This window comes from Tenrec ecaudatus, chromosome 2, assembly GCF_050624435.1.
Source record: "Tenrec ecaudatus isolate mTenEca1 chromosome 2, mTenEca1.hap1, whole genome shotgun sequence".
NCBI classification, from domain to species: Eukaryota; Metazoa; Chordata; class Mammalia; order Afrosoricida; family Tenrecidae; genus Tenrec; species Tenrec ecaudatus.
Window position 1 is genome coordinate 42,647,592 of NC_134531.1, and position 26,820 is coordinate 42,674,411.

The 26,820-nt window shown below is 40.6% G+C and overlaps 1 protein-coding gene across 3 annotated transcripts; it reads right to left on the reverse strand.

Annotated features, from left to right (window-relative positions):
• C2H5orf34 (chromosome 2 C5orf34 homolog) lies at positions 1-26,820 on the reverse strand. Of its 3 annotated transcripts, XM_075541002.1 has the most exons (14): positions 26,508-26,820; positions 25,451-25,539; positions 21,914-22,147; positions 21,677-21,766; positions 16,630-17,261; positions 14,970-15,068; positions 13,582-13,705; positions 12,452-12,543; positions 11,507-11,576; positions 7,934-8,104; positions 7,302-7,396; positions 4,355-4,453; positions 1,487-1,527; positions 1-383 (listed from the first exon to the last, which is right to left on the reverse strand). In XM_075541002.1, the coding sequence occupies exons 2-14, from the start codon at positions 25,451-25,453 to the stop codon at positions 187-189; spliced, it is 1,947 nt and encodes a 648-aa protein (XP_075397117.1). In that variant the 5' UTR covers positions 25,454-25,539; positions 26,508-26,820; the 3' UTR covers positions 1-186. The 3 variants fall into 3 exon arrangements, 2 of the variants coding, with proteins under 2 accessions (XP_075397117.1, XP_075397118.1); XM_075541003.1 differs by lacking the exon at positions 25,451-25,539; XR_012782828.1 differs by lacking the exon at positions 7,302-7,396 and having other exon boundaries at positions 287-383.

Here is a 26,820-nt window from a genome sequence, read left to right on the forward strand (position 1 = left end):
TTACAAATGGGGTAACAGATACCCAAAGTTAAATGCCAGTTCATACACAACCATCACACAGAAATACCACACAACATTTCTTGGCTTACTAGAAAGTCTCTTATCAATTATTTGAAACAACATCTTTTTTTCCCCACTAACATCTTTAAGTAAGGTTTACTAACATGTTAAAATATTTCAATGTTTTCACTTTTTAGACTTTGACAAAAGACAGTCAATATCCTCAAGAATTTCAGAGGTCCTTTTCAATGCTACTAATACTTTGTTTTCATTAATTTCTTCTCCCAATAAACTTTCAGAAGAGTTTAGTCTGAAATGATCAGAAGACTCCTGGGTTTTCTTCTTAGACATTGGATTTAGGACACCACTGTTCTCCAGTAATGCTGAGTTGGTTAGTTAAGGAGTTTTCCTCTTTATTTTCAGGAAACCCGATAATTTTATTCAAATATTCTCATAATAGTTTCTCTTCAGAGCTTATCACTTGTAGATGAAGAAACAAGTTTGTTGTTATTAAGGGAAAGAGAGAGAGAGTGAGCATATGTGTGTTGGTTGGGAGAGGAAATGGGAATACTGAGGATTTTTTTAAAAGGATAGAATTATAAATTATTGGTGCACTGTTTTTATTTTAATTAATATTTCTTCTGGTACAGAGCTACTTTGTCATTGAATAGGATTAAATCTGGGCTGGTTCAGCCATGGCCTATGAAGGGAAATCTGGAGCAGACCTGAACTTTAAAAATGTGGGTGAAGTGGAATGATTGCCAGAACAGGGAAAATCACAGGTGGAAGACCTAGAATGGGTGACTCAGAAGAGGGCCTAGCAAGCCCTTTCAGGAGCCTGATGCAGGATATTGGATTATTGCCAGAGCTGTACAAAGTAACACACATTCAAAGTTGTGCAATATGTTGGCCACCATCTTTGAGTGGGACACTGTTGTTTCCGACTCTTGTTTGTTAAGACATGGGATGCACATGCTGTACTTGTTCTCTGGAAGGAAGAGTGAGTTTCTAGCACAGTGTTGGCCTGTGCTAGAACCTGTGACCAGTTACCGTTCCATTTTACATATTTAGGTCTGTTATGATTTCACACTTCATTTGGCCATAACTGAATTGGGAAGAACTGACGTGAAGCTCTGGATTAAACAAAAATCAGAAGATAAAACAAATTTAGATGAAGGGGATGAGATTGATCAGAATGATAGTTTTAATCAGAAAATGTAGGCAAGGACAGGTTACAGTTACAATGTAGAATGTAATCAAGTAACAAAATTCCCAAGAGGACATTAACCCTAGGTCACTCTTTTTGCCCAATTTAAACCCAAAGAAGGGTAGAAATGTTAACATGATGTTGCCTCAACAGAGAGATATCAAAAAATAACCTGTGCTTATCCAATAAAGCTCAGCAATATGTGAGTATGGATTAGTATTCATAAATACAGTCATAAATTAACAGAATGGAATAGTTTTATAAGATGATAAAGGATACAGTTAAACTTCTGTATTTTTTCAAGTTCAGAAGCAACAGACCTGTGCAAGAAAAAAAAAAGTTCATGACCATTGTCTGATTTTTTATATTTACAAAATTTCACACATGCAGGAGAGAGGGGGAACTGATCACAATGATCTACATATAAACCCCTCCCAGGAGGATGGACAACAGAAAAGTGGGCGAAGGAAGACAGCAGTAGGTGTGTAAGACATGAAAAAAAAATAATTTATAAATTATCCAGGGGTCATATACAAGGGAGAATGGGGAGGAAAGGGGGGAAATGAGGAGCCAATACCAAGGGCTCAAGTACAAAGAAAATGTTTTGCAAATGATGATGGCAACAAATGTACAAATGTGCTTGACACAATGGATGTATCAATGGATTGTAAGAGCTGTATGAGCCCTCAATAAAATGATTTTTTTTTTTAATTTACACATGCTGGGAAGGTGGAGGGTTAAAGGGAGAATCAATCACAATGATCTACATATAACCCCCTCCCAGCAGTCAGAGTAAGACATGAAAAAAAAGTTGTATACATTATCAAGGGTTCATGAGGAAGAGAGGGTGGGGGAGGGGGAAATGAGTTGATATCAAGGGTTTAAGTAGGAAGAAAATGTCTTGAAAATGATGATGACAACATATGTACAAATGTGCTTGACACAATGTATGTATATAGATGCATACTTGATTTCCCACCCCACCCCCCAAGGGTATAGAATTTTAAACAGAAGAACCAAGAAGTTCAGGCTCTTTTTCTTAACTATATTTATATGACTTCATGTTGACATAGTTCATAAGAGTACTGTCAGAGAAATAGATTAGTAATAGTTAGAGACCATACAGAGGGCAAAAAATGCTTCAAGAGACACATGAAGAAAATGAGGAGCTGATGCCAGGGGCTTAAGTGGAGAGCAAATGTTTTGAGAATGATGAGGGCAACGAATGTACAAATGTGCTTTACATGATTGAGGTATGTATGGATTGTGATAAGAGTTGTATGAGCCCCCAATAAAATGATTTAAAAAAAGAGAGAGAGACACACACACTGAAGTGTAATACATCTCTTCCTTGTTTGGAAAGGAGCTAAGCAAATAGAATCGACCATGGTGGATTAAGTACTTAGAGGGAGAACATTTCATGTGGAGAGGCAAACCATCAAGGTCTATGTCCAGTCCAGGTGCCCTGGTGGCATTGTTGTTACGCACTGGGTTGCTAACCACAGGCCAGTAGTTTGAGAACACCAGTCAGCTCCCAACAAGGGCTAACAGTCTCTTACACTCACAGGGGCCCTTCTACTCTGCCAGAACTGACCCGGCGGCAGTAAGTTTTCTTTGTGTCATTCAGAACCACAGCTCTTAGGAGCAGAGGGATGCAAAGGATGGCTGAGAGCAACGCCTCTGACTGTGCTCTGCTACAACTGCAGCTGCGTGTTCAAGCCGATTCCATCCTCGAATGTTAACTGAGGATTAGACTGACATCTGTATAAAATAATCCATGTGACCCAGAAGGAAAAAAAAAATCACACCTACTGAGAGAATGTATTTCCTGAAACTGTTCTAACTCTCTGTATTGTATTAAAGAGGTTTGATTTTTTCCCAAGTGGGCAGGGAAGGGCGAGGGCTCAGAGTGAATCTGGGCTGTACGTGTAGTTGCTAGGGTGATGTGAACATCCTTAGCTATGGGACGCGGTGACCGGGGAACAGAGGTGCACATTCTTGTAGAGGTCATCAGTGCTGAGAAGTCTGATTAATTTTTGCTTTATAATTACATTAGATATTTAAAATATGAAACTTATTCCCATTTAAAAATTTTAATGACCACCCCATAAGTAGAAAAATAAAACACGCTTCTCCCCACTTTGTTCTGTTCTATGCAGTCCTTTTGGTTCTTCTACCCCCATCAGTTATTGTTTCTTTTCCTTTTATTAGAGTAAAATTCACACTATATCCAACAGAGAGTGTCTGCTCCAAAGACCTATCTCCTTACTCTCTGCAAAGACCAAAACATACATTTTATTATTGGCACTGGCTTCCTGCCTAGAATGTCTTATATTTTTCATAAATATTCTTTTGAAGCGTGGTTCTAGTCCCCTGGACATGAAAATTACCCCATAGAAATGAAAATATTTGCTTTATTTGTTCATTAATTTTGGAAGAGGTAATTAACATGATAGATATTACTTCAATATAAACTTTCTGAAAGGTCATTGTGCTCATTGATATTATTTCCTTTAATATTATTGGAAATTATAATCCTCTTAAAATTTCCCATAGTCTTAGAGTGAATTTATTATGTAACTGATGATCATAACTATTTTAATGCGATATTTTCAACGCAAAGTTTTTCTAATCAAGATGAAATAAATTAGAAATAAGATAGAATAAATGATAAAAATGAGTTATTTTTAAGCTGAGCAGTCAAAAACATTACAGGAGTTAAATACACCTAATTAAAATGAAGAAAGTTTTTTTTTTTTAACATTTTATTAGGGGCTCATACAACTCTTCTTACAATCCATACATATACATACATCAATTGTATAAAGCACATCTGTACATTCTTTGCCCTAATCATTTTCTTTTTTTACATTTTATTAGGGGCTCATACAACTCTTATCACAATCCATTCATATACATACATCAATTGTATAAAGCACATCCGCACATTCCCTGCCCCAATCATTCTCAAAGCATTTGCTCTCCACTTAAGCCCTTTGCATCAGGTCCTCTTTTTTTTTGCCCCCTCCCTCCCCGCTCCCCCTGAAGAAAGTTTTTTTGGGTAAAAAAGTGTTTACCATTTGATGCCTTCGTTTTTTAGTATTAGTTGGTTCTTCTAAAAAGATTAAGTTAAGACAAAAAACATACCAATTTTCTTCTAGAACAGAAGATGCGGGTTGTGTAGGCATCTCTCTCTGACTAACGTGGGTCAGTTTTCTGCACCATGATATCACCGTTGTCACATATCTAGATTGAAAAGCAGTAAGATAAAATACATGAAACGTGAATGTGTATTAATCATAAAAGTGTGCAACAAAGGGGAAATCATTACGATAATTTTGTAGAAAAGGGATGAATGAAAATCTTTCGAGTGAAGCATTTAGCAATGAATTTTCTAGATCTTTTTCTCTGAGTAAGAAAAAGCTTATTTTTTCCAATAAACCAAAACCAAACTCTCTGCCACTGAGCCCATTCCAACTCACAGTGACCCAACAGGGCAGGTAGAACTGGCCCGTGGGTGTCTTTCCTGGGGAGAAAGCCTCATCTTTCTCCTGAGTGGACTCATCATTAGCAAGCCAACACTTCACCACTTGTGTCATCAGGGATCCTTGTTTTCCCCATTAGTCATAAAAAATAAAATGACTTCCACACAGGATTCATAAAGATGACGTTGTGGATTTAAACCAGGCATCGTTCAAAGTGAAAATTTAAATATTTACATTTTACTTGTAGTTTTCCAACACAAAGTGAGCTTCATTAAGTTTTATCACGAAAATGTAGACATACATACATAGATTATTTGAGAGTATTTGTTTACGAAAATTTCAGTCAGAAAACGTCCATTACTGCTCACATATCCACATACCCGTGCACACCGAAACACAAACCCACTGCCACGCAGGAGGTCCCAGCTCCGCGCCTGCAGGAACGAGCCGACTTCTCAGGGTCGCTCTAAGGTTGTGCATCGTGCAGCAGCAGACAGCCTCAACTTCCGCCTGTGGAGCAGCTGCTGGGCATCAACAGCCGGCGCTGCCTAGCCCACGGTGCCACCCTCTTGTTGGATATTGTTTTTCCCTCTTTCAACTAAGTCACCTCTCTCCTGCAGCCTGTGCCTTCCCTGTCCTCCCCCCTCCCCCATTCCTGGCAACCATCAAAGTCTGTTTCTTTTTTAAACATTTTATTAGGGGCTCATACAATTCTTATCACAATCCATATATATACATCCATCAATTGTATAAAGCACATCTGTACATTCTTGGCCCTAATCATTTTCAAAGCATTTGCTCTCCACTTAAGCCCTTTGCATCAGGTCCTCTTTTTTTTTTCAAAGTCTGTTTCTTTTAGTAGGAAAATACAACAGTAAAAAATAATGATGAGTCCGTGAAAATACCTTATGACATGGGTGAACCTGGGGGTTATTAAGGGAAGTAAAAAAACCAAAGAATAATAAACCTGTAGAAATAACACCTGGATTAATAGCTCCAGAGGGACATGGAGAACTAACAATGAGTACGAGGAAGAAGAAATATCCTGGAATTGATAGTGGTGAAGGTTGCACAAGTCTCATGAATGTGATTGAAATAGTGAAATGTATGATATATAAATAAGCCCCAAAAAAGGGCAAATATTATACAAAACCACTGTTGTAGATGGTGTCTTTTGGGGACAAATTTTTCAAAATAGAACATTAGAGTAATAAAACCCAATAAACCCAATGAATCTAAATTAATAGAGTCCAATAAAAGACTAGACTTAAGAAATAGAAAAGCAATTTGTTTTTGAAGTTGTAAGGACTTTTTCGGGCACATTTCCTCAATCAATGCTCGTGGAGGCAGCAGTCAGGAAACCAAATGATGCACTGCCCTGGGCAAACCTGCCGTACAAAAGCTCATCCAGGTGTGGAAGAGCAAGCATGTTACATTGAGGACTTAGGTGTACCCGGCTCAAACCATGACAGACTTTTTTAATTAATAATTTTATTTGGGGGTATCATAAAAATCTTATGACAATCCATCATTCAATTGTATTAAGCACACTTATACATATGTTGCCATCAACATTTCCAAAACATTTTTCTACTAGTGCCCTTGTTATCAGCTCCTCCTTTTTCCTCTCCCCAGAAAAACAATTTTAAAAGGATATTCTTAGATAAAATCACTAAAATGTCAAGAATATGACAATTACAATTGCTATGACTAATTAAAAATTCCGAGTCAAAATGGAAAAAGCATATTCACAACCAGATTTCACGACTTTCTATTTTAAGAATAGTCATGATTTTATTTAATTTTTCTACTTTATAGACGTTAGAAAGCATAGTTGTATGTGATTGGAAACCTTGTATCAGTGGTTCTCAACCTTCCTCATGCTGTGACCCTTTAATACAGTTCCTCTTGTTGTGTTGACCCCAAACCATAAAATTATTTTCCTTGCTACTTCATTACTGTAATTTTGCTTCTGTTATGAATCGGGCGACCCCTATGAAAGGGTCGTTTGACCCCCCAAAGAGGTCATGACCCACAGGTTGAGAACTGCTGCCTTATATGAAACAGATTAATTGGTTAACAAAGCAGACTACAACCCAGTCTTCACAGCAAATCAGCTATGTAATCATTGGAATGGAAATGGTTAAAGAAAACCTCATTGATTTACATTTAATTTTGCTAGGAGTCAATATAACTGTAAACTTTGATATGTATAGAAATGGTCTCATTTATATTACCTGTATGGAAAAACTGGATTTAACCATTTCTATGTGGACAAACTAAGATCTCCTGGTGCTGTAATAGGTTAAGTGTTGGGCTGCAAACCACCAGGTTAGCAGTTCAAATCCACCAGCTGCTCCAAGGCAGAAAGATGAGACTTTTTCCTCCTGTGAGATTTAATCTCAGAAACACACAGTGGCAGTTCTTCTCTGCCCTATAGGGTTGCTATGAGAAGGAAATGACTTGACAGCAAGAAGCAAATAACTGGATTATATGATGAACCTAAAAATAGACATAACGAATAATGTGGGTAATATGCTTCCTCTTTGTCAGTCAAAAGAAAATTATTTGTAAACGTGAAAATCCTTTTAACATTTGCTTTTTAGTACCTTTCATATGGTCCAGGATGCTCAATTTGAATTAGCTTATCTTGTCCATCAGGAAAAGTTAACTTACACCAAGCTAAGTTGACACTTTGATTTACCTTAAGAAACAAGAAGGTTGTTTTTTTTTTTTTTTTAAGAAAGTAAGTTTTATCACTGCAAAACAAAACTGAGGAACCAAAAAAACCCAAAACAGAGAAACACACCAAAAAAAAAAAATACCAAACAAACCCCAAACTAAACCTTCTTCCAATAAGAACTACGTGAATCATTAAAAACTATGTTGGCTAACTTAAAATTTATATTTACCATGGGATACAGGTATTATGATCACCACTCATATATATAATTTTCAAAGAAAATAAAAAAACTAGCAACTTTACATGTAACGAGTTACCTCGATTAAAATGGCTATTTGTCACACAACTCTTGATTACTGCCAGAAAACCCAATGAGATCAGTAGTGCCGCTAGCAAAACCAAACCCACTGTCACGGAGTAGATTCCAACTCACAGTGACTCGATAACAGTGCCCCTAGACAGATTTTATACTAAAGAAAGGGAAACGATAGTCTGATACTTTTCTCCTGTTTTCCGCAAACGAACAATAACACGGAGTCCGATCTGGAGTAGCCTCACCTGTCTCTCTTCAGAGAGGAAGCTGAAATCCCAATTTAAGGTTAGAGTAATGCCATCAAAAAACATGGCATGCACTTTTTCATCAGAATATGCCAGAAATCTTCCTGTGCTGGGTATAAACGAGTCTCTCAACAGACAAGGCAGTATATTGCTGTCATTTATCCAAGGCACCTAAAACCAAGTAAAACATTAACAGGAAATACAGTTATCCACTAACATGATCTAAATGAATACCAATGAACCGTGAGACAACTTTATATTCCTATTCCGATAGTGAATACTGTAGAATCTTTAGTATGTTTTAACTTTTCTAGAAATAGATCACAGACTAGTTAGAACTCCTGTAATGTCTAATATCTTTGTGAAGTCACTGCCCTGCTCTGAATTGTACATAGAAAACACAGGACTGTGTAGGTTTGTAATCAATGAGTAAAGATATTTCCTCTAAGTCAGCATTAAAAAATTTTAAATGTCTGTTAGGAAAGTATGGTTTGTTGTTAGGTGCCATTATGTCAGTTCCGGCGCATAGCAACCCTGTGCACAACAGAACAAACGCTGCCTGGGCCTGTACCGCCCTCACAATTGTGTCTGAGCCCACTGGTGGAACCTCTGTGTCGATCATCAAGGGGGTACCCCCCAAAAAAACCCAAAACCAAAACAAAACAGGAGAAAGCTCCATTGGGCGGAGCTTTCGTAGTAAGCACTAGGTGAGCATCACAGCCACTTTGAGTTAGTGCACCCAGTGGCATCTCTCTGGTCACAGTAAATTATTTTCATCAAAGCAGTTTCACTTGAACCTCATTTTTTGTGATGGCTGATTTAAGAGAAAAGCATATGGCTTTAAAATTTTGTTTCCTTCTCAGAAAAAATGCCACAGAAACTTGTGACATTGAACGTACTTATAAGGACAGCGCTATGGGAAAAACTCAAGTGTACAAGTGGTTTTTTCATCTCAATAAAGGTGAAATGTCAATTGATGACAAACCTTGTTCTGGATGTCCGTCAACTTCCCAAACCAACCAAAATGTGGACAATAGTCATGCACTAGTGCTCAAAGACCAACAACTAATCATTGAAGAGATGGGGAAATTGTCCGGACTACCTTGGAGGTCCATGCAGTGAATTTTAATGGAAGATTTGGGAATGAGAAGAGCCAGTGAGAAATTTGTGCCTCAGGTTCTGACTGACAAGGAACAAGAGCACCAAGTGGAAACATGCCATGCTTTGAAAGAACAGTTCCGAAGCGACCCAGACTTTTTTCCCAAGGTCATTTATGGTAACTAGACATTCTGCTATCCTTATGATCCCGAAACCAAACATGAATCAAGCCAGTGGAGAACGCCATCAACACCTCACCCAAAAAAAAAAGCTCAACAAGTGAAATCAAAGATCAAAACAATGCTCATCTATTCTTTTGATGTGAGGGGGATAGTGCATTTAGAGTTCGTTTCACCAGGTCAGACTGTTAACCAAGCTTTCGGTTTAGAGGTTCGGAGACGATTGTGTAACAGTGTGCAACCAAAAAGGTCTGATTTACAGCAGATAGGGGACTGGTTTTGCCACCACCACAATGCACCTGCTCCCACACCTGACCTCACTACGTGCGATTTCTTTATGTTTGAATGAAGAGGGACATGAAAGGACAGCGATTTGATGATTTATAAGAGGTGATGGGGAAAAAAATAAAGATGCTGTCAGCTATCCCAACAGATTAGTTTGAAAATGTTTCCAAGAATGGAATCACAGATTTGACAAATGGATTAAATGTAATGGAGAGTACTTTGAAGGTGATAAGGTTGTTGTGTACAAAAATTTAAATACATACCTTTGGAAAAAAATCTGGTATTTCTTTTTGGGTAGCCACTTATATGTCATTAAGGGGCTTCCTCTTTTTTTGCTGACCCTCTAGTTAACCAAACATGATCTCCTTTCCCAAGGACTGGTCACTCCTGCTTACATGTTCAAGTATGTGACATTAAGTCTTGCCACCTTTGCTTCTAGGGAGCATTCTGGCTGTCTTTCAGCTTCAGACAGATTTGTTTGTTCTTCTAGCAGCTCATGGCACTTACGATACTTTTCACGAACACCATAATTCAAGGCATCGCTCTTCTGTCATCTTCCTCACTCTCTGTGCAGCCTTCCCATGCGTATGAGACATGGTGTAGGTCATGTGCACACAAGTCTTCGACGGGACATTCTTGCTCTTTCGTATTTCAAATCTGCTGCAGCATTGTGCAGGGTTACCCAATGCAAGACAAGACGCTGAACTAGATGAAGAACGCGGCCTCAGGACAGGAGGGAGGAAGGCTCATTAACAAACGTTGACATGCCAATGACCCAACTGTGCTACTGAAAGGGAGGAGGACTTGGGGCCCTTGCTGATGGCGCAGACTTCAGCCTTCAGTGCAGACTGCAACTCCATGTACAGAAAACCAAAGTCTTCACAACTGGACCAGGAGACAGCATCGTGATAGAGAAAAGATTGAAATTATCAAGGAATTAATTTAGCTTGGATCCACAATCAGTGCTCATAGAATCAGCTGTCAAGATAGCAAAGCAAAGATGTCGCTTTAAAGACCAAGGTCCACCTGACAGAAGCCATGGTATTTCCATCTGCTTCATATGCATGTCCAAGCTGGACAAGGAATAAGGAAGACCAAAGAAGAATTGATGCCTTTGAACTAAAGCACTAGTGGTCTGTCAGAAGAATGAGCCAATCAGTCTGGAAAAAGGTCAGCCAGACACTCCTCAGAAGTCAGGATAGAGCAGTAGTTCTCGACCCTTTAATACAGTTTCTCCGAATGACGAGGGCAATGCATGTACAGATGTGCTTTACACAACTGATGTGTGTATGGATGGATTGTGATAAGAGTTGTACGAGCCCCTAATAAAAAATAAAATAAAAATAAAACTTCAAAAAAATACAGTTCCTTATGTCATGGTGATCCCCAACCATAAAATTATTTTTGTTGCTACTTCATAACTGTTATTTTGCCACTGTTATGAATCGGGCAACCCCTGTGAAAGGGCCGTTCAACACCCAAAGGGGTCAAGACCCTCAAGTTGAGAACCGCAGAGACAGCGAGACCGTGTTATCAATAAGGGAAAGTTCTTTAGAAAGCACACCACACTCGGTAGCGAGTCTGTAAGAGGAAGATGTGCGATAAGATAGAGTCTCTTTGGTTATAATAATAGGATCAAATATAGCAAAGATTAGGAAGATGGTGCAGGACCAAGCCAGGTCTCTTTCTATGATACAGGGCTGCTATGACTCAGAAGTCACTGGATGGCCTAAGAGCCAGACAGCTGGACAACCAAAGGCTAATCTAACAAGTTTAATCAATGTCTGCTTCTCCTTTCCCCAAGTCTAAAAAAAGAAAAACAACTATGCAAAACATGCCTGATTCTGAAGGGCTTTTCAATCTAGGTGAGTATTTCTCTGAATAATCCAATTATTAATGTTACAAAGAGTCTTTTACTCTTAGATGAAGGGAGATTTAACTGGAAATTTTGTATTCTATACTAGCACAGAGACACTTAAATATCTTGCTTATGAAATCATTTTCACATTACCATTTTCCAGCAGCATATATGATAGTTATGGCTTAAGGAGAGTCTTATGTTTGCACAATGTTGAAGAATTCTGTGAATATGAAAAAAATCTAGGTAAACATTTTCACAGTGGCATTTTATATGAAAAAATCTAAGTAAACACTTGCATAGTGGCATTTTTCAGTCTTGTGATCCATATAAGATATCACATAACATTTTTAATTTCAAGTGACTAATCTCCACTGGCCTCTTTTTATCAGACTTTTGATCTACCAATTCCTAAGCTCCTAGTAGGAAGCTACGATTGCTTCCCTTGTGCTAATCTAAATTATTTATGCAATTATTCTAATTTTTAGCCAAGAAATGACTCTAAAATGAAGAGCATGTTCAGGTTTTTGATGCAAAGATTCACAGCACCTGAAAGGCTTAGCATTGCCTAACAGGTGGAAATGTGAATGAACTGATCTTTGAAAATCAAATGATAAAAATTCTGCTCCTTCAGATCAGATCTACTTTGGAAGTAGCTTAGACATAAATTCTAAAACTAAGTACTCAACCATCTGTTTTCATGTTTCTAGATGCCACAAATGAATAAGAGGAATAAACGCATATTAACCAAATATTCAAAATAAACTTCATCTTTTGTAGACTCGCAAACTTACGTACACAGAGAAAATGGTCTATTTCCTACAAACACCTGCTCTCCATATAGTTGCTTCTCCATATTTAAATTTGAATGTTAGAAATAAGCTATCTTATTAATGATAACAGAGATTACTCTGTTTTAGAAATATTTGATCCCCAATGATATCTCAGCTCCAGCAAGGCTGACAAAGATTTTTTTACCAAATAGATATACATATATATTGTATCTATCAAAATCTTAACCTTATCCCTAGCCTCTAGAAAATATACCCAGGTTTTCAAATGCAAAGCACTGGATTCAGTTGACTGGGAATAACTTACCTTGTTGCCTGTTTAAGTAGAGAACTCACAGAGAATGGGCCTCCTGGTCTATCTGGAGGAAGGTTACTGACGGAATACATCTTCTCTACTCTCTGAAAATTAGTTTTAAAATGTCATTAATCATTAACTTTGCTCATTCCTATGTTGTCATTTTTTCTTAAAATACACATTCACATAGTGACAAAGCAAGCTGTATTTAAACTACATCTAATGGCCACAAAACCTACAGTATTTTCAAATGTTTTTCATCCCCTCTGCATTTTTAAAGTACAAGACCCCTCTTAATCATTGAAGTTATATTCTGATAGTCTATAAATAACTGCCCAATCATTTAGGGGGTGTGCTTTTAAGTTAATGGTGGTGGAATAAAATTATACTTGTCTATTTTTGTATATGTTTTAAAATCCCCAAGCAGAGACAGGGGCAGGATTTGCTGTTTTTTAACTCTTCTTCCTAGCACTTCTGATCATTTCAGCACAGAAATGCTCCATTCTGTAATAGAAGGGACACATTTATTATGCTCCATCCTTCAAAGCAAAATATTATAATCTTACGATGGCCTCTATAAAACAGTGGAGGTCAGATGTCAGATTTGGAACAAGCAGCCTAAGACACATGAACAAAATAGCCATATGATGGCATTATGGTCTGATAAATACATCATGTTCCCTTGTGTTTAACAAATGAGAGAATCTTGTCCAATTTTGTAATTGCTTGTAAAGATTTAAGTGTTAGAGGTGCTTAAGATATGAAAATAATCACATGGTAAAGGAAAAAGAATAAATTTTTTTCTATGCAAATATTATAAACATCTCAATTCAAAGTACTATATGGAAACAAAAGTAATGCTCCAGTCTCAGCATTTCCTATTGAGAAATTCTGTGACAGAAGAAATTTACCTTCTGATTTAAATTCACTTCGTTTAGGACAATGGATGAAAGTAATTGAAGGTACAAGAAAATAATGTTAATAATGATTGTTCTAAACTCTGCAGCTAGATTATATTACTTATCCAGACTAGAGGATATCAAGCAGTGTTTACAGTAAAGGCCACATCCTCCTTATATATTTAGGATGATTTAAACAGCTCTAGATCAAAGTTCTTCTTGATTTGAGATCTGTGGACTTACCTCTTCTGATCCTTTTTGAATGGGATAATATGTAAAATATTTCCCAAAATAAGCTCCTTCTGATTTGAAAAGAGATCCATCTCCTGGGTAAATCTCTATTGAGTTCATCTTTTTATGGGTAAGTCTAAAGAAGAAAAATAATTATTATTTTTTCAAATTGAGATTAAAATATACATGAGAGAAGTCATTAAAAAGAAAGGCAGGCAAGTAGGAGGCCTAGCACTGCCTGACCTAAAAACCTTCTACACAGCCACAGTAGTCGAAACAGCCTGGTACTGATACAGCAAGAGATGCAGGCCAATGAATCAGAACAGAAAACCCAGACATAAGTGCATCAGCCTACAGCCACATAATCTTTGAACAAGGACTCAGAAAGATCCAATCGGAGAAAAAGAAATGCATATTGTCTTTGAATATCCAGAGAAGTAAACAATCTCATATGCTGCCCCCAACTAGCTAAGAAAACTTTCTGTCAAAAAATAAACAGACTATATAGACTTGCTTTATGCCTCTATTTCAGCAACCCAGCTCCTAAACTTCTGGATGTCAGGCATCTCGTCCTGTGATCCGGCTATCCCCAGTACCAATCACAGCAGCTGGCACATGAGCGCTACAAAAGCAATGACTATTAGATAGGCATGAAATAGTAACATTATTCTCCGAGAATCAAACTGACGGAAGACTTTAGTCATCTGTAGAAGAAGACATTTTCAAGAAGGAGTGACTACCTGGAACATCAGATATAATCAGTATATTGGGTACATAGTATGAAAAATGGTAGGTCAAATTGGTTTTATTGAAACATATATGAAAAATATGATGTCAGAAGGGAGTGAGTCTTCCTGCAGGAAAGAGAGAGCTCAAAGAACAAAGAGTGAAATGGGCTTTTCTAGCCTAATACACGGAAGTGAAAACTCGGAATCTGGCCTATACTAGAGATGTGCTTTCCTGTGGCGTAGGGATAATTCAGCACACTAGATAATTCAACAGAATACTTGGTGCATGAATGAAGACAGAACTTTCCACTAAGGCTCCCTAAAGTCTCTAATTTCATGCTAATTAGGTAACTGTCTGATGACTAATTCACATAGGTAGATCCCATGATGCTTGGGAGGGGTATCTGAAACAGCTGACAGAAATATTTCATTGACCAGCAAAACTGATTCCTCACCAGCTTCCTGGTTTGCACAGGAAAAATACAGTTATTTTAAGTTAGTTACAAGACCACTAAGTGTACTGATCACGTTTTGAGACCTGTAAAACTTAGGACAAAATACAGGAGCCTGGAGGCCCAAACAGAACTGTTCTCTTGTAAAGTCTGCCTGCCAAGGCCTGCCTTGTCCCCCGTGACCCCACTACATAGCGCTGATTCCAGTACAAGGTCTTACCTGTAAGTAATGCCTTTGTGCCAGACCACTTTCACTAGTTCAGGGTAGGAGTATTCTTCATCAAACTGTCTCTGTAAATATGAATCACAGAAATTCCACCTGTGAAGGATAAAAGACACACTGTGCGTTCTGGTTGTTCAGCATACTGATCAGTGCTACAATAACAAGATTTATGGCTTACTTAATCTGTTGCATATTTTTAAAAAGGGGTGTTAATATGAGGTTTATTTTCCATGTATTCCTTATATTCTTATTATTTCTAAGTTGACAATTTTTACTAGCCATTAAAATACAGCCTGGATTCCAACAACAAATACTATAGGATCTATGGTGGGCCAGGTGCCATTAAACACACTGGGGATTTAATGGCAAACAAGCAGATCTGGTCCCTACCCTCAATGGAGATTCTGATCTGACATAAATATTGAACAAGTACAGGCAAGGAGGAGTACTGGATGCTTTGGGGTTGTATGAAAACTGAACTCTGTCTAGGGAATCTAGAAAAACCACCCTGAGGAGATGAGGCGTAAGCTGGGACCTGAACATGAGCACAAGCTGCCAGGCAGAGAATGGGTTCCTGGCAGAGGAAGCAGCATGGGTAAGGATGAAACGGTCAAGGAATCGCAAGAAGTCCAGTTTAGCAAGAGTAGAGAAAGCAGGGCCAGAGAGATGCGAGAGCCGGGGGCTGCAGGGACAGGAAGGGACCAGGTCTCAGACAGCTGTGAAGCATGATGGATTTCAACCCAGTGTCATTACTCAAGAATTCACTCAGAACCAAAATTCTCTTTCGTTCTCTCCAGATGATTACACTAGGACATAATCCAGACATCATATCATTCAAGAGTTCAGTCCTTAATTCTCCTTTGATGAGTAATTATGACAGCAGAATTTTAAAATTTAAACTAACACCAAAGCCTGAAAAATCATTCTTGTGCTTTATTTTAAGGAATAATTAGGCACTCAGACTTCCAAGGATCAAGTTCCAGTTCTACACGTGCTAGGTGTCCGCTCTTGGTCAGGTATTTTAACACTTCTGGTCTGAAACTGAGATGACAGCATGTCCCTCATTGGACGGATGAGAAGGAGCTCAGTAAAGGCCTCCCACAGAAGCACTCCGTATTGCGTTACTTTCACAGACGGACCGCTTCAAGTCTATGACCATTAGGTTATTCATCTCGTACCAAAAACCCACGGCCATCGAGTCACTCCCAACGTACAACGGTATAGTGTCCCAGATGATAAATCTCTGTGGGCACACACAGCCTCATCTTTCTCCTGCAGAGCAATTGATGGGTTTGAACACTGACTGGGAAGTAGCAGCCCTTTGCATCTCTGAGTGGTGGCAAGGCTAGCCATTCAGATGCCTGTTCATGTGGACCCGAAAGGTGAGGGCAACCTCTGAGGCCAGGGATGGGGAATCGTGCTCCAGCAACCAAAGTGATGAGCTCAAGGGAGCTGCAGCCGTGCTCCTGCGTGCTCGCTCCCAGAACCCTGTGTCATCACTCACCACTTCACTAATCTCCCCAGGACAGTGACGTCAGCAGACTCGACGCTCCCAGAAAGCAGGGGCTCTGTCTGAGTCAACTCGAGTCTCTGTGCCTTCTCGGGTCCAAGCTGGTTCTGGCAAACGCATGATACGAGATAAAGCATTTTCCATTACCTGTGCAGGTGTGGGACAGGACAGCTGAGTGGCAGGGCTCTGGGAAGAACAGAAACGGCTTCTCCTTCTTCCTCGGAAACACCAGAGGTTAAAACTCCATCCTGGGCGGCATCTGCATCACCTTTAGGCAGTTCACTGGTTTGATTACGGAACTTAAGTGCTAAAGACAAAGGGTATTTCCATTCCTTTGGACAGGAGGCCACGGACCACCGCTGCTGGACCCACGTGTGTGTATGCATGTGCTCTGTACCAGGCAAGGGCAGCTCCTCCCTCCCTTCCATTCCATTGACACAGCTCTTCTCTGAAGGGCCTTTCGATTTCATGACACAGCACTTTTCTTTATTCTTTAGGTTCTGTCCCGATGAACTTCCAAAAGTACAGTTTGGGTTGTTTTTCCCCACTAGTTGGCCCCTTTTGGCTTGACACTGTTCTGACCATACTACAGATGAATCTGGCTTCTGGCTAACGTTACACAAAAAATAGACTGTAAACTCCGGCTGGGCTTCGGGCAGGCAAAGGAATGCATGGCCGTCGAGCGAGGACACTGTCACCGAGCCCCCCTCCAGACACATCACGGCCTCCTTGCTACCCAGACTGGGCCACCTCACTTCTGGGACATCAGTGAAGAGTCGCTGAAGGGTGCAGAAAAAAGAGGGTCAGTATTTTCAGCATGCAGTCCAGTTCCCCCACGTATTTTAGACTCAGAGGCTGTGCAAGAAAGCTCCTAAACTTCCGTTTGGATTGCACCATGGAGAGGCAGTGCCAACACCCCAAGTGTTGGCCTATCTATGGCCTTTTGAAGAACCGTACTATTTTCAAATAAGATAAAAATGGCGGGTGCTTGAACTGGACTATCCTTGGAAGTCACCTTTCAGCAAAATAGCAGAGTGACACACAAAACAAAGGGGGTTACCTCTGAGAATGACATCCTTCTAAATCTAACAACAGAGTATTTGATATTGTTGTGATTGTCTCTTTTTAAAAACACGTGCACATGAGAAAAAGAAATTTAAAAAGGAGAAAAGAAGAAAATATCATATTGATTATATTCTAGTCTTATATGAATAATATGCACAATAAATCAGAGGTGGACCAGCACTATAATTTATTATATTCAAGGCTCACAAAAGTAACTTACTTGACATGGTACTCTGCATAAAAATCACTGACAAAACATCTCAGAGAACACAGAAAAGGGCTCAAATCATACGTTTAACTGTTCTGTGTGATAACGTAAACTTTACAAGGCTAGGGGAAATCAGGAAAATCATGGAATAAATGGTATAGAATTGCTGAGTAACATTTGGGAAATGCTATCTCTGAGGAGGATTGATGTATGGATTAAACAGGAGACTTCACATAAAGCACCTATCCTAGATATTACCTGGCATACAACACACCAAAATAAATTCCAGGTGGCTGAAAGGGTAACCTTTCAAAAGATTAAATTACTAGCAGAGAAGCAACAAGCCTACATGGAAGAAGCACACCAGCCTGTGTGATCATGAGGTGTTGACAGAACTGGGTAACAGGCACCAGAAGACCCCAAACAAACAAATTAAAAAAACCATACTGCCGAGAATGAGGGGGGTTGGAGTAGAGGCTCAAAACCCATCTGTAGACAATAGGACATCCCCTCGCAGAAGGGTCACAAGGAAGGGATGAGTCAACCAGGGCACAGTATAGCACCAACGAAACACACCAATATTCCTCTGGTTCTTTGAAGCTTCTTCACCCCCCACTATCATGACCCCAGTTCTGCCTTTTAGTTCTGGCTAGACTGGAGTAAAATTAACAGGGAGAGGTCTCATGAACAGAGAGGTCCACAGGTGTGGTAGTTACATAGTCTGTTGTCAATTTAAGAGTATTAGAGGGAAGGGGTGGAGTGTAGCCTGACAATCAGGTCACAGCTTGATGATCTCATTTGGAGCTACTAAGGAGATAACTAGCTCCTGGAGGCAGGACACATGCTCACTCAGTTGGAGACTCTTTACTGGCAAGGCTCAGTCCCTGCAAGACATTCTTATGGACAAGCCGCATGGAGACAGGCTGATGGCAGCAAGAGCCTTGGAGCTGGGGACCCCTGCCAGCACTGAGATGCTGGATTCACAAGACTCTCCACCCACTGGCCTGTGACCGTCCTACTTTTGGCCTCATTGCATGTGTTTCATGAATCTGAAGAGGACTTTATAGATTGGTATTGGACCTTTGGGCTAATACCGAACTTATGGACTTGATCTGGACTGGGGTGGGATGTTTTCTCAATATTCAGTTGCTCTTGTATATAAAGCTGTTTCTTATACACATGAGTGTCTATAAGTTTTGTTTCTCTAGTCTACCCAGACTAACACAACATGGCTGGCCCCAATCAGAGCCAAAGTCACACACACACACACACACACACACACCTAGAAGTATGTGCTACAGAGGACAACAAACAATGATGAATGTCAAGAAATCTCAAATTTACACTACGACCTACAGGTACAATTCCAGCCATTCCATTTACTTAAATCTTCAGGGCATGGTCTATAGCTACAAACTGGTAGGGGTATAAAATTAGGACCGTGAAGAATGTTCTCTTTAGGAATTACCGTATATACTCATGTATAAGCCAGGTTTTCCAACACATTTTTAATGGTAAAATTAGGTGTCTAAGGGGATATATTCATGTCAGCTTATACTCAAGCATATACCGTAGACTAATTAATATTTCAACTGTAGCATCAGAGGCCAGCTAGACAGTTTTAATGAATATAGTAGACAAAAGACAATTGAAAATAGTCTTTGAAACTAAGGTACAAGTCACAATCTTTTCACAGCTTCTTTGACACCAGACAATAATATAGAATTTTTGGAGGCAAGCAAGCACAACAGCAGCAAAACAGGAAAGCAGAAAGTAGCTGAAAGATAGTCTTCACGATGGGGAAATAGATCTCTGTATTTATAGGTTTAGTACTAAGGTAGCAGAGGGACATTGGGCCTCTACTCAAGTACTCCCTCAATGCAACAATACTTTGTTCTATTAAACTGGCATTCCATGATGCTCACCTTCCCGACACAGCCGCTGAAGACAAAGCGGGTGCATAAGCAAATATGGTAAAGAAAGCTGATGGTGACCGGCTATCAAAAGATAGTATCTAGGGTGTTAAAGACTTGAAGATGAACAAGCGGCCATCTAGCTGAGAAGAAACAGAGCCCACATGGAAGGTGCACACCAGCCTGTGTGATCACGAGGTGTTGATGGGATTAGGTATCAGGCATCAAAAGACTCATATTTGTGAATGAGGGGAAGGGCAGATTGGAGACCCAAAGCCCATCTACAGGCAACTGGACATACCCTTACAGAGACAAGCCAGTCAGGGTGCAGGATAGCACCAATGAAACATACAACTTTCCTCTGGTTCTTAAATGTTTTCCCCGCCCCCCCCTTCCACTATCATGATCACAATTCTAACATACAAATCTAGCTAGTCCAGAGGATGTATACTGGTACAGATCAGAGCTGGAAACACAGGGAATCCAGGACAGATAAACTCCTCAGGACCAATAATGTGAGTAGTGATACCACTAATGTGAGTGTAAGGGGAAGGTGGGGAAGAAAGGGAGAACCAATCACAGGCTCTACATATAATTCCCTCCCTGGGGGACAGACACAGAAAAGTAGGTGAAGGGAGATGTTGGACAGTGTAAGATATGACAAAATAATAATCATTTATAAATTATCAAGGGTTTGTGAGGAAAGGGAGGAAGGAGAAAAAATGAGGAGCTGATACCAAGGGTTCAAGTAGAAAGAAAATGTTTTGAGAATGATGGCAATAAATGTACAAATGTGCCTAACACAATGGATGGATGTATGAGTTGTGATACGAGTTGTGTGATCCCCCAATAAAATGATTTTTAAAAGGAAAAAAAAGATAGTCTTGAGAGTCAAATAGGCTGGGTTCAACCCGCTTATCACTGAGACGCAGTCCATGGGCAAATTATGCTAAGTGCTCTGAGGCCTAGTCTCCTCACCTGTAAAATGGGGCCGATGTTCAGCCATTCCACCGGTTTCCACTGTGATCGGCAGGGATCCTTGTCTACCGTATCACAATGGGGTTACTAACTGTTTAATATTATTTCCTGGTTTGTGGCATGTGATAAACCCATAACAAATGACAGCTATCACATTTATACCTAAACGTTTAACGATACGAAGAATGCAGCATCAGGACCGGAGGATGCTGTGATACGGAAGGCTACTCCTTGCTTGCTGAACGTGAGGAGGACTTGACGCACATGCTGGTGAAGACACAGGACTGTATCTTGAGTGTGGGCTATAACTCAGCGTTAAGAGAGCTGCACCAACAGTCAGCATCATGATAAACAAAGAGAAGATCACGGTTGCCAAGGGCTTTATTCTGCTTGGATCCACAGTCCACACTCATGGAAGCAGCAGTCAGGACATCAGAGGATGCTCTGATGTCATTTTGAGGACTCGGGTGCACCTGATCCAAGTCTAGGTATTCTCAATCACTTTATGTCCCTATGAAAGCTGGGCAAACAATAAGGAGGGACAGAGAAGAAGCGATGCTTTTGAATTTGGGGGTTAAAGAATATTAAGGATATCATGGATGGCCAAGAATGAACAAATATTGTCTGGAAAGAAAAATAGACAGAATGCGCCCTGGAAGCAAAGATGGCAAGACTGGTTCACTTACTGTGGGCATGTTATCAGGAGAAACCCTGCTGGAAAGGGACATCGTGCTTGGTAAAGCAGCAGGTCGGTGAACAAGAGGAAGACCCTAAAGGAGAGGGACAAGCCGCTGACACAGTGGCTGCAACAGTGGGCTCGAACCTACTGACTGTGAGGGCGGCGCAGGACCGAGCAGTGTTTCATTCTGTTGAACATACAGCTGCAACGAGTCAGAACCAATTCAACAGAACTATAACAATAACAACTAACTTACATTCTAAAGTTGTTATCCACAAGGGTCGCAAACAATTCTCCAAGTACTTGTTTCTAATTATTACTCATGAAAATGAGTCTCACCAAGAAACTTACCTTTTTTCTTTCAGAAGGTATGATGCTTTCAGATAAAAAAGGGTAAGTTGCAAAAGAATTTCTAAAATCTAAGGCTCGTTGTAGTTGCTCCTAAAAAAAAAAAAGTGCACAATGTAATCTTAAAAATGTACAATATTTTGAAAATCAATCTTGAGTGATTATAATCCAAAATAAGAATACTTTTCATATTCTGGTGCACCTTGACAGTTTCTTCACTTCTGTCCCGGCTTTACTTACTCGGTAGGTGCTGATAACAAACTGCGTCCTTTGACGAATTCTTTCCGGCTGTTCTAAGGGATGTGCCGAGAGAGGCGGTGCCTTTTCAAATAGAAACTCAGAGCCACAGGGAGAAAGCTGCAATGTGGAGCCATCAACATACTGGACTTGCACGGAATCGTCTTCATAAAGTACCATTCGAACTTCAGCTGCCATTCTTTTGACTCTGATCAGAAGAGACCCCAACTGACCGAGCTAGAGAAAACAATAGCACAAATAGTCATGCTACAGTATGAAAGTTGGTCCAAAATAAGAACGTATCTAAAGCATTTGGCACTGTATTTACATTTATTGAAAGAAAACAAAACACAAATAAAAAATTCACTGCCACCAAGGCAGTTCCAACTCATAGCAACCCGTAGGACAGAGTAGAATTGCCCCCGGGGCTGCGAAGGCTGTCAATCCTACGGAAGCAGGCAGCCCATCTTTCTCCTGCAGTGTGGCTGCTGGGTTGGAAATGATTCGTGAATTTGCAGTTAGCAGACCAATGCATCACGGCTCATCTGGGAAGCAAAGTGGTATCTTCACTATACTTAAAGGATAGGGAATTAACATAAGTAATGAATGCCTACAGATTTACACAAATGTGAGCAGATCAGCTACAGGATTAAACAGGGCACTGAGTGTTAACAGCCTTTATCACGTTTGCAGCACACGTCTCTTGCTTTCTGTACATTATATGGTGTACGACAATTAAAATAACAAGGAAATTCCATCTCTGCAATAAGGGTGCAGAAATCCATCTGTAACCCCTGTGAACACCATGAACTGCTTTCTATCGGAAATGGTCCTATCTCTCTGAAAGTAAAACGGTACATTTCTTGTTTCCTTCTTACAAGCAGTACTTGCTTCCATGTGCCATTGAGTCGGTTCTGACTCGCAGCGAGCCGAGGTACAACAGAGCAAAAGACCGCTTAGCCCTGCGTCATCCTCACAACTGCTTTTGTGCTGGAACCCATTACTGCAACAAGTGTGTCAATCCATCTTACTGGGGGTCTTCCTCTTTTTCACTGCCTCTCCACCAAGAATGATGTCCTTCTCCCGGGACGGGTCTCTCTTAATAGGTCCTTCTGTTATAAACAGGGTATCCTACAATTCTCAACCAGCTCAGTGGCACCTAACAACATCATGAAAGTCATATGAGTTCAAGAAAACATGTATGTTTCTACAACAAATCCCACTCCCTCTTTGACTATTATTCCTATTCCTGCTCCATTTCTAATGTGACTAAACTTCACTGTCAGAAAAAAACAAATCTCCATCGATACCTCCTTCCCCAGTGTACCCCTATTTCCTACCAATAATTTGCACCACTTGCTCATTGCTTAGGAGCCCAGGTGGTGCAGTGGTTACACGTTGGGCTGGGATCAGCATGGTTGGCAGTTTGAAATCACCAGTAGTTCCACAGGAGAAGGACTGGGCTTTCTGCTCCTGTAAACAGTTATTACGGTCTTAGAAACCCACAGGGGGGTTTGGTTTCTTGCCCTTTAATCCTTCATCACTGTAGAATGGCTTCCTTTCCAGCCAAACTAAAATTGATTCACAATAGTCACCAGTTTTCCCAAGTCTTTATCCTCAAACTGCCCCCCCAAAAAAACTGGTCAATCTGTAACAGAGTTGTCAACCTCCACCTGTTCAAACTTCCGTCCCGCTCCCCACATTTTTTATTCTCCCCACTTCTCCCTATATATTTAATCATTCCTTGTCTTCATTATTCTCTTAAATCCAAGGTTCTGCAAAACCTATCTGAGTTCTCATGTCATCTCTTCTTTTATTAAATATGCTTTTGCACCATTTACACCCCATGTTGGCTTTTTCCTGTCTTAATCCCTTTCAATGTATGCCATCTGAGTACATTTGAGAGCCACAACTGCTGTCAGCCTATCATACTGTGCTCACTTGCATACTGCTATGATACTGCTATGATCAATAGTTGAAACACCAGCTATGGTGGAGAAGGTTCAGTGGAACTTCCAGGCCAATAATGATTCTGGAGAAAGATCTTGTGATCTACTTCTGAAAATTAGCAATCAAAGCCTCTTATGGATCAAGGTAAACAAGCGCCCATCTAGCTGAGAAGCAACAAAGCCCACATGGAAGACACACACCAGCCTGTGTGATCACGAAGTATTGAAGTGATCAGGTATCAGGCATCAAGGAAAAAAATTAATATTATTCTGAATGAGGGGGAGTGCAGATAAGGGACCCAAAGTCCATCCTCGTACAGAAGGGTTGCGGGCAAATGGACAACCCCGTACAGAAGGGTCGCGGGTAGGAGATGAGCCAGTCAGGGTGCAGCGTAACAACAATGAAACATAGAACTTTCCTCTAGTTCTTAAATGCTTCCCCCCTCTCCCCGGCCCCTGACTATCATTATCCCCATTCTACCTTAAATCAAGCTAGACCAGAGGATGTACACTGGTACAGATAGGAACTAGAAACACAGGTAATCCAGGACAGATAAACCCCTCAGGACCAGTGGCAAGAGTAGCAATATCAGGAGGGTGGAGGGAAGGTGGGGTAGAAAGGGGGAACCGATTACAAGGATCTACGTCTCTGGGGGACAGGCAACAGAAAAGTGGGTGAAGGGATACATCGGGCAGTGTAAGATATAAAAAATAATAATTTATAAATTATCAAGGGTTCATGAGGGAGGGGCGAGCGGAGGGGGAAAAATGAGGAGCTGATACCAAGGACTCAAGTAGAAAGGAAATGTTTTGAGAACTATAATGGCAAAAAGTGTGCAAATGTGCTGGACACAATGGATGTATGTATGGATTGTGAGAAACATTGTATGAACCCCCAATAAAATGATTTTTTAAAAAAGCCTTACGGATCAAAACAAAATACTGTCCAACTCCTTTGCCTTGAACACATGATCCCAAACCAAACCAAACTCACTGCCATCAAGTCAATGCAAACCCATAGCAATCCCCTGTGGGTTTCTAAGACTGTAGCTGTTGATGGGAGTAGAAAGCCATCTTTCTCCTGTGATACTGCTGGTGGTTTTGAACTTTGAACCATGGGGATCACAGCCTAATGTGTAATCACTATGTCACCAGGGCTCCTTTGAACACATTAGCAGGAGGGATCAATGGTTAAAGGACATCATGTTTGGTGGAGGACCTAGGAAGGTCTTAGAGACCCTCAGTGAAGTGAATTGGCACATTAGCCACAACCACACACTGGCAGTTGTAGGGATGATGCAGGACTGGGGAGCCATTTCTTCTATTGTACATAATATTGGAGCCGACTCAAGGGCAGAATTGGGATAACCTATACTCTTTTGCAGAATATAAGTAAATCAGAAATGATATGGTCTAGATGGTTTATCTGCACCCAAACATAACATTTACTATTTGGTCTATACAACTCCCAAGTCAACCTGAGCTCTTTTCTAAAGCTCCCAGCTGTCTATTAAAACAACTTTCCATGAGCCTGTTCCACAAAGACATCAAATTTTGTAACATGATTACAATGGAACTCAATCACTCTTACCATGAGAACTGCTGGAATATCTTCTAAACAGATTACTCTCTAACTCTTGGTTCCCTCATGTCCGGTCTCCACTCAGTAGCCAGAGGGATCTTTTAAAATAAAAATCAGACCATCACCTGCTAACTTAGAAATCACTACTAGTTTCCATTTGGACTTAGAAGGAAGGGGAGATGCCCTAATTCCTAACCATGACCTACAATATCCACACTCTTTGACTTAACTTTCTCCCCTAATGTCAGCTAATTCTCTCCATTTCGTCCAGGGCAATTCAGCCATATTGGCCTTTTTACTGTGTGCTTTTTTGTTGTTGTTTTAAACAACTTCTTCTGCACACATCTCAGGCCTTTTGAGTTGTTCTGTCCAGCATGTGCTTGCCCTGGCTCATCGCATGGCTGGCTCTTTGTCACCATTAAAATTAATCAAATGTCATGTCCTCAAAAGCCTAACCTGACTCAGTTCAAATGATCAGTCCTATCCCAATCACTTTTATCCCATTCCAGAACCTGTTCATTTGCTTGTTGTTTATTCTCTTTTTCTAGGAGGACAAAAATCCAGGCTAAGGAGGGAACTTAGTTCTTTTAGTCAGTTATATTTCTGGTATTTAAACAGTATTTGGTCAAAAAACAAAACCTGGCTCCCTTAGCTTCTGTTGCTAGTGCTTCTTTTCTTTCTGTCCAGCAGTTCCCGCCTTGCCCCTTGCAACTGCCCAGAACCTCTCTCTGGTGTCCCTGCCCAATGCTGTTGCTGTCGCAACAAACTTCCTCGTACCCAGATCATTTGAACGGCTTTACACCGCTGCATACAGCGTGATGTGTCAAGTTGCTGGTACATCACAAGAAGTCATAACAGGGTTCCAACCCATGTTTCCAACTTCATTCCTATCTTCTTCCGGTTTACATCCTCATCACCCAGTTACGTCCGAGTCTATACAAGGAACGATTGAAACACACACACACACACACACACACACACACACACACACACACACACACACACACGCGCGCGCGCGCGCTGGCTCTTGGTTGCCATGGGAACCTCGTTTTCCTAAATGCGTTACCTAGTTGCAGAGAAAGCTTCACGAAAACCGCCACCAAGCGGCTCTGAGTCACAGCAATTCTGGGCTGCAGGGTTGTGGGAATGAGGTTAATCACCGGCACAGTGTTGCACGGCGCCTGCCCACCACTGCTTCTCCAGCGCGGTTTCCTGACGGGCCGCCACCAAGCGGAGAAGAGTCGCGCCCGTGCACAGGGAAGGCCAGGTGTCCGCCAAGACCGAACAGCGGGAGAGCCCAGGCAGCGCCAGCGCCGAAGCGCACAGACAGGACTTGAGGAGCGGAAGTAATTCAAACCCTTCCGCGCAGGAGAATCGAC

Coding starts and splice junctions, on each gene's coding strand:
- C2H5orf34 (XM_075541002.1), bottom strand. Junction 13,706..14,969: donor CACAAAGGCATTACTTACAG/GTAAGACCTTGT, acceptor TTTCTTCTTTAG/ACTTACCCATAAAAAGATGA. Junction 12,544..13,581: donor TTCAAAAAGGATCAGAAGAG/GTAAGTCCACAG, acceptor ACTAATTTTCAG/AGAGTAGAGAAGATGTATTC.